The following is an 8,830-nucleotide window of genomic DNA, read 5'->3' as shown; positions in this document are numbered from 1 at the left end:
TTCTTTGATCTGTGTAGACATTTCCGATGAATCACAGTGTCAAATGCCTTAGGGACGACATCAAAAGATCGATGTAGGATAAAAAACTTAAATCGAATAGTTTGGGGGTGGGGGGGGGGGGGTCAACATTGCTGCAAGTTTTGTTAATCTAAAATCGATTTTACATATATCCTTATAGGTAAATCAATTTTTCCCAAATTAAGTTAAGAAGGGGGGTAGGGGGGTCAGCGAAAAAACTATGTGAATTAAGTTTTTTATCCTACATTGAACTTTTGATGTCGTCCCTTACTGAAGTGCAGTATGGTTAAATTAATTTGCTTTTTAGCATGAAAATATTTCATGATTTCATGCTTTATAAATAATAATAACAACAACCACAATAAACCTATTTCTCGTACCAAACATAAACTAAAAGAACTAGCCAAGGAATTTTGTTCCGGCCGATAAAGCTGATAATAATATCATTATTGTTTGACGAAAATTTTACATTAAGGTTCTGAAAAGAACAAATCACCAATTCATCAACGTTCCAACTGACTCTATTTTCAGAAAACGACATCTGTAACAAATATCAACTTTAAGCTACCTCTTTGCAAGCAAAACCAAATATAATGAAAGTCCCAACAACGTACTGCCTTTCGAAGCTACACGAAACACCTTAAAAATATAGATGTATTTCGTCTTCAAGTCTTTGTTCCAATCTAAATTGTCGATTCTTCTTACCAGTACACTTGGTACAATCAAAAACCTGACAATAACTTGTTCAAATAAGGCCTTTGAAAATAGTGGAATAAATTACTTTTGGAGTGTCAAAAAATCGTTGGAAATACTTGATAAATTGCATGCTTATATTGGTGATTTTGATGTGTTTAAAATTTTCTATCCTATATACCACATTGCCTCACATTCTCATCAAGAAAAAAATCACACATCTAGTGGGCATTAAAAAAGCCATAAGGTGAATACATATGTTCAAAAATCTTTGAGATATTTTTTAAGTAGCAATAAACAGAAGAACTATGTCAATTAGACATGCTTTGATACTATATCTGCCATTAAATTTTTACCAGATAACATTTTTGTCTCCTTTGGAAATTCCGTATATCGTCAGGTCATCGGAATTGCAATGATGACTAACGGTGCACCACTTATTGCGGACCTGCTTTTGTGTTGCTAGCTAAACATAGAAATTGTTATTAGTTAAGTTACTACCTCTGTTTTGACAGATTCAATTATAAAGTTATATTACCTATTCTCTTCTCATTCACGTAGGCAGCAATTGATGTCGTAAACAAAAATTGCATTTGTAATTAGATTATTAACAGAACAAGTTAAGTTATAAGTATTTAATAAATCATAGTTCAAATGAAATTAAAGAAAATGATGCATTAAATTTAAATTCTCATCTATCCTTTTGGTGAAGAAAACACCTGCCACTGAAGCACTGCCTACCAGCAGATCTACGTAGTTGTTATTAATCAATTGTCCTCTCCATAGTCCACTTTTCTGGAGTTTCTGTCCTAAAAAAAAAGGAACTTGATAATAAGACCGATAGTTTTCTTGTATGAAATTTCCAAACTATTAATAAACGTTATAGAACATAATACACTTATTCAAATAAACGCGGATAAGGAAATACGTTGTGCAATATTCTGAGAACATTTACATTCTTCAAAACAAATTGCACTAAAAGCAACATGTTTCAGGGATAAAAAGGGGGATCGATATTTATATAACACAAAAAATGTATAGTTTTTAGTTTAAGATTTTTTTAAATTCTTCAGTTGCATTTTATGTATACTGTTATGCAAACATACAATGTTTGCAGTTGCCCAAAGCACAACCATCTACAAACAGCAATCATCTTGAAATTCTTTGTTTAGATAACATATCGGTTATTGTTCATATCAGGTATCAATAACTTGCCATAATAAAAAAAAGTTATTTACAAAAAGAAGATACCAGATAAAAACAGTAAAAGTATGAGTTTTTTAGCAGAACTTTTGACCTTTAGAAATTACTGTGCGTTTCTTTATCAGGTGGCAAAACTGAATTCAGTTAAATGCGTTTCGAATCACCTTGTTGTATTTTCTATGATATTGATTAACTAGAAGTTATGTTGCTTCTTTTTGCTTTACAAATGTAAGTCATCAAATGTGTAAAGAAGTTTAATCTGGTGCAATATTCGAATTAATATGCTGAATAATCTAACACATTATCATTGTGAAAGATTGAATACTCGCCTCGAACACATGAAATCATTCCTAGCTTAAGTGTTTGTGTGAATATTTCGGTGTTTTTTTAACAGTGGTTTGTCCGTTAGATTGTTTTTGTTTTTGTTATAGTCTTGATATCTAAGGTTGCTCAGAGATTGTTTTGTTAGTATCTTTTTCCTTTAGAAACTCTTACTGCAGACATAGAGTGTGAGGAATACAATTCGGGTTCTGTCGATATTCTTACAGAGGAAGACCAGTGTACAAGACAAGGCAGGTTACATAGCTGTAATTGATACTGTCGAGGACAACTTGTACTGGGTACAAGTTGGTCTTATATAGGAAGTTGGTAGAGCAGACTGTCCCACTCTGAGGACAAGCTGTACCAGCCACACTGGTACCCACGAAGATATATGAATCCACATATAATCACTGTAATCTAAACATACAGGTAGTCCAGTTATTCCTATGTCTCCTTTCGGACCTCTAAATCCCCTTGGTCCAACTGGTCCTTGAGAGTCTTCTGCTTCCATTGGTCCAGGTTCTCCAGTATCACCCTTTTCTCCCTGTGTGAAGTATAGAGACATAAATGATTTATGATGATATACAAATCTGCCTAATTGTGCTGAGGAATAAATAAAACAAAAACAAAATCCTAATCAAACCATGCAATGGCTGGACCTAAAAAAAACCAAGAACAATTTATTCAATTGAAAATAGCTTATTATTTTAGAAAGTTAATGCTTATAATAGAAAAATAAGATGGTTGTCGAATTCACCAACTTCAAGCAAAGTTGACTCTGGATGGATTTCATAATTATTTTTCGCCCTGTTTGGAAATATATACCTCTTCACATATTTCTATACTTATTCATACTTTGGCTATTCCTTATGAAGGTTGATTTATCAAAGCACTTCATATATATAAAATTTGTATGCAGTGCTATATTTTCATTTTCAAGTTTGTTACAATTTAAGAATTGGCTGCTATATTGCAATTTATAGTTTGTCAGCTATTGAATGGAACAAAACATTTCAATCCTGAAGAGTTGGGGCAAATATGGACACACTATTCGCGCTTTGTACAGGTATGAATTTGGAATGCAATTAAATATTTGACACACGAATAGGTTTCTAACACAGAACAAAGAACTTACAATTGGTTAAATGATTAGAATTTATATTCACTTTTTTTGCTTTTGTGCAATACCTGTGGCTGTTACAAACTACCCCCCCCCCCCAAAATGTGCAATAAATTATGCTGTTGCATATTAACCTCCATCACACAAACAATTGATGCGTGTCTAAAAGTTTTAATGGTACCAAAACTTCACCTTATCTGAAACAACAGTGAAAAATCACAACATAGAAAGACACACTATAAAATATTAATTGAAATAAAATCAAAAAACATATTAACACAAGTGGGCATACACTAAATGAAGACATTTGATCAATGATACAATGTAAATATAAAATCAATAAAACCAATAAATATAGACCTTTAATTCTTAAAAATTCTAGCTATTATAACTCCTTTATATACTAGGAGCAATAATACTCCAATAAGTAGTTTGTATGTTTTTTACTTTCTTGAAAATTTCACTTAGTTATGGTATTTTGACCACCCTGCTATGGTATTATGAACCTCTATATCTTCTGACGCCTTTATATAGTTATAATACTCCCAAAGAAGTTTGTATGTATTACACGTTGGAAAAGAGAGGTTTTGAAAATTTTACTTTGCCATGGTAGTTTGACCTCCTGCCAAGGTATATTGAAACCCCATACTATAGCTCCAATTAAAAAACCCAACAAATTGTAAATTATATAATCTGCAATGATATTTATCTAAAACAGCTGTGTCTAATTTCCATTTGTTGGGTTCAAAATACCATATGGGAAAAAGGACTATGAGGTCAAAATACCATGCGGTATAATGACCCTGGGATAAATTTTTTAAAATTGTATTTTGACTCCGACTTCACTTTTGAGGGGGTTCAAAATACCATATGACACCAGGGTCAATTTTAAATAGGATTCAAAATACCATATGACACCAGTCAGAAAAAACACTTACGAAATTTCTACTCAGTTTTATCATTTTTACTGATAGTAAAAAGTAGGTGTTTATTATATTTGTAACACGCACTTGATTTGTTACTGGTAATCTTTTTTCTTATCGTTTTTCTTACTTGCAAAAAATATTTTATCTTAGAGATGACAGACAATGCAGTGATGCTGACATCTTAAAAATAAGAATTTAGGTACTAATACACAGGGATGTTTACTGCAGTAGCTGTACAAGTGAAGAAACCTGTCAACAGCATGTGCAATACTGTTGATGCGTAAAAAACAAGAACGTGTCCTAAGTACACGGATGCCCCATCCGCAGTATCATTTTCTATGTTCAGTGGACCGTAAAATAGGGGGTGAAATCTCTAATTTGGCATAAAAATTAGAAAGATCTTATCAAAAGGAATATGTTTATTAAGTTTCAAGTTGATTGGACTTCAACTTCATCAAAAACTACCTCGACCAAAAACTTTAACCTGCCTCAACCAAAAGCTTTAACCTGAAGCGGGACAGACGGACGAACGGACGCACATACCGGAAAACATAATGCCCATAAATGGGGCATACTAAGAATGTGTCTGTCTTGACGTTTAGAAAAATATATCATATAACCATGTGTTAAGTGGATGTATTACAAATATCATGTTATAATGAATGCTTCTTTAATATCTAAGAATGGAAAAGAAGAAGCACGATGCAAATTTTTGAAGACGCTGGAAATTTGGAGCATAAACACTTTTGGAATGTTTGTGTTTCTACACTGCAGTCTTTCTACACTTGATATTAATCCTCTCAAAAGAAAAAAATATTAAAAGAAATTTTCTTTTTAAATTCTGAAACTGAAATGAGAAAAATTGCCCCTCCCTGCCCAATTTTTTTCGCCATCCCCTTTCCCTTATTCCAAAAATGATCTCAATTCAAATTTCTAATGGAGTTTGCAGCAATTACTACTCATTTAAATACATCATGAAATATTAAAACATAAAATGTCGTACCGTCATGGTTAAAATTAATATTAATTAATAGTAATTTAAAAAATAATAAATGGTGCCCCGCTAGCATATAACGTTATAGAGGGACATAACTCAAGAACTGTAAAAGTGAAGCTGCCAAAACTTGAACTTAAACTGAGTTTAGAGGTAATAAGCATTATTCATACATTTCATTAAAGGAGTAGGTCCGATAAGGGTCGATTTTGGCCTCAAATTTCAGGTTCATCTAACGAAAGTTTTTGAACACTTTTTAAACACTAAAGTGTCTATTTCAATTGATTCTAGTAGTTTATGTGAAAGATTTCAACTGATTTAGTCATTCAAAACGCTCTGATTCAAGCTTAAACATGAAAAATCTATCAATTATGCCCCAAAACGTCACTTTTCAGATGGTTTTTGCACAAAACGAAAGTGGCCTCATCCGTGTTCATCTTCAACCTTTATATATGATTTGTATTATCATCAAGTACAACTTACATTTCAATATTATGAATGAACTCGAATGCGGCCACTTTCATTTAAGACAGAAACCGTCTAAAAATTAACCGAAATGCTAAAATTTTGAAGATTTCAGTAATTTAGCTTGACTTAATGATGCTAGAACGCGATATTTGTGCATTGTATTGTCAAAAACAGCTCATATTTATGTAGCAGAAGCATCTTACTTTCCAAAATATAGCTTAAAGATTACATTTTCTCAATTTTTTAAAACTGCTGTATTTTGGGGCCAAAAACGAGTCTTACTGAACCTACTCCCATAGTTAAGACACACTTTTAGTGCCAGTCTTTGTAAGAATCAGGCAATTTAGGTAAAAATAAAAACATGATTAGAAAAAACCCACCGAGCTAGTGCATTTCAACCAAATTGTATCTTCTATTACCAGAACAGAAAATGGAAATGAAAGTTATTTTTGTGCATTACTACATATTATGAACTGAAATCAATCTCAAATTGGGTGTTTTTTTTGGGTCATGTTTTCACCACTGCCTGATTCTTAGGCAGACTGGCACTTAAGTGAATAGAACAGAAACTAAAAAAATCTTCAATTTTTTCATTTGTAAAGGGGCATAACCCTAGAATGGTAATCAAAGTGCTTGTAATCACTGAATGGTAAAGACTGCTTTACTTTATCAGTTGGTAGTAAAGTGAATATTGCAATGTATATTGTATATAGCATTGATTTAAGTTGATTCAACTATTATTCTGGACAAAGAAAGATTACTTCAATTTATTGTCTTGAACCTACAAAAATGCTTGTTTTTGGCCCCCTTTGGCCCTTTATTCCTAGACTATTTGTCCCATAACCCGCAAAATATATCCCAACCTTTTACTTATGGTATTAAACATTGTGGTACAATTTCAGAATAATTGAAACACTTATACACAACTTTTTGTACTGATATAGAAAAGAAGATCTGGTATGATTGCCAATGAGACAACTATCAACAAAAGATCAAAATGACACAGACATGAACAACTATAGGTCACCGTACGGTCTGCAACACTAGATAAATGCTTGTTTTCGGCACCTTTGGGCCCCTAATTCCTAAACCTTAGGGACCACAACCCCACAAATCAATCCCAAGCTTCCTTTTGTAGTTATAAACATTGTCTTAAAATTTTATTGATTTCTATTTACTTATGCTACAGTTATTATCCGGAAACCATTCATCTTCGGACTACGCTGACGACGAAGACGATAACGTGATACCAATATACGACCACAGCAATTTTTGCGGTCGTATACAAAACAAGTAAAACTGCTCACTGATGATACCCCCGCCCAAATATGGATTCTTTTTATAGTGTAAAAGTGTGTTAGTGTTCGGCAAACAGGAAGTTGCTGAGTGACGAATATGATAACGTATCACACGGTATAGCCGACTTATATATTAACCTAATACCAAATTTCAAAAATCCGTATGATGTAATTCATAAGAAAAGAAGCGACGAAACATATCCATGGGACGGAAGGACGGAGGGACGGAAAGACGGAGGTAAAACTATATACTCCTTACTTTTTTTTTAAACGGTAGTATAATGAATCAAAAAAGCAAATAAAATTGAGAATGGAAATTGGGAATGTGTCAAAGAGACAACAACCCTACCATAGAACAGACAACAACAGAAGTCACCAATTGGTCTTCAATGCAGTGATATATTCCCGCACCCGAAGGCGTCCTTCAACTGGCCCCTAAACAATATATATATATACTAGTTTAGTTACATTGAACGCCATACTAAACTCCAAATTATACACAAGAAACTAATATTAAAAAAAATACAAGACTCATAAAGGCTAGCCACTCCAGATTTGGGACAGGCGCAACAATGCAGCGGGGTTAAACATGTGTATGAGATCTCAACCCTCCGCCTATACCGCTTATGTAGAAAAGTAAACACATACCGATACGCAACCATTTAAACCAACGAAATGCACATATATATATTTAATTGTTTAACACCCATCAGTCTGTTTGGTTATCACCTTAACCACTTAAACATATGTATAACCTACCTGTGCACCACTGACCATATCTCTAATGTTTCCCAGAGACTGTACTGGAGCTTCATCCTTGGGTTCGTCAAATATTGCATCAATTATTTTCTTGCTGTATACCCTATCTGACTCTAAATAAAAATTAAGAGTTGAATTTAGGCAGAAAAAAATGCCCCCACATCATATGTAGAATATTTCGTGTAAAGGACAGGCACAAAACGATCATCAAAATTCTGGGAAGGTTGCAGAGAAGAATATGTATCGTTAATTAGTTCGTAACGTTTAATCTTATGATCCTTCAAATTAAAATAATATTGATGAATATGTCATACAAGTGTAAGGTTTAGCTAGCTATAAAACCAAGAATTTCCGTAATGAATTTTCATTGACGATGTTTTTTGTTATTTTACCTTTTATATACAGGTTTAAATAAAAAAAAAAAAATTAGAACGATAATCATATATTTTATCCAAAGGTATCCAAATGTACAACAATGAAATGACAGAATAATTAAACAAACGCGAAAGTTAGATAAAATAGACAGATCAGAAAGATTAAAATCAATACAAAAAACTATGAAAAAAAAACAAATTATGGCTGTCATCTCAGTTATTGTACACGTTCGCAAAAATTGTATGAAAATGAAAATTTCAGAATAAAGCAAACATGAAAGAATATTAAATGGTTAAAAAATATCAGAAAATATTTCGGATAACAAATCATATTTATACATACGACCACTACATGAACTAGGATGAAAAAGGGCGTGTGAATCTAGTTGTTTCATTTTGAAAGTTGTTCAAAAACAGACCGAAAATTTAACTTACATAATTCTCAAATTTCATAAGTTTTTATAAATAAGGAATTTAATATAATCTGTACTTATACATCTTATATTTAACTATATACATTGCTTCTGTGGCGAGCACAACACAAATTCATTACCATCTTTTCATAATCCCATTTGTTGCAAGCGAATTAAATGTTCTAAGTAATTATCTCCCTCTCTATACCAAAATGTGTTATGATCAATAATGGCAACCTTCAG

General features: G+C 32.6%; 1 protein-coding gene across 1 annotated transcript in view; it reads right to left on the bottom strand.

The window, feature by feature from the left end:
- Window positions 1-1,331: 1,331 nt before the first annotated feature.
- The window catches only part of LOC143054332 (uncharacterized), a 56,079-nt gene continuing 48,580 nt past the window's right edge, over window positions 1,332-8,830 (bottom strand). Inside the window, exons 12-14 of the mRNA XM_076227312.1 lie at window positions 7,801-7,913; window positions 2,663-2,779; window positions 1,332-1,520 (exon numbers count right to left, since the gene is read on the bottom strand). Of these exons, the coding sequence (XP_076083427.1) occupies window positions 1,479-1,520; window positions 2,663-2,779; window positions 7,801-7,913 (272 nt within the window). The 3' untranslated portion in view covers window positions 1,332-1,478. The remainder of the gene's footprint in view (window positions 1,521-2,662; window positions 2,780-7,800; window positions 7,914-8,830) is intronic.

This window comes from Mytilus galloprovincialis, chromosome 12 (assembly GCF_965363235.1).
Source record: "Mytilus galloprovincialis chromosome 12, xbMytGall1.hap1.1, whole genome shotgun sequence".
Lineage (NCBI taxonomy): Eukaryota > Metazoa > Mollusca > Bivalvia > Mytilida > Mytilidae > Mytilus > Mytilus galloprovincialis.
Note: the sequence above shows the minus strand (reverse complement) of the source record. Positions and strands in the feature narration are given on the sequence as shown.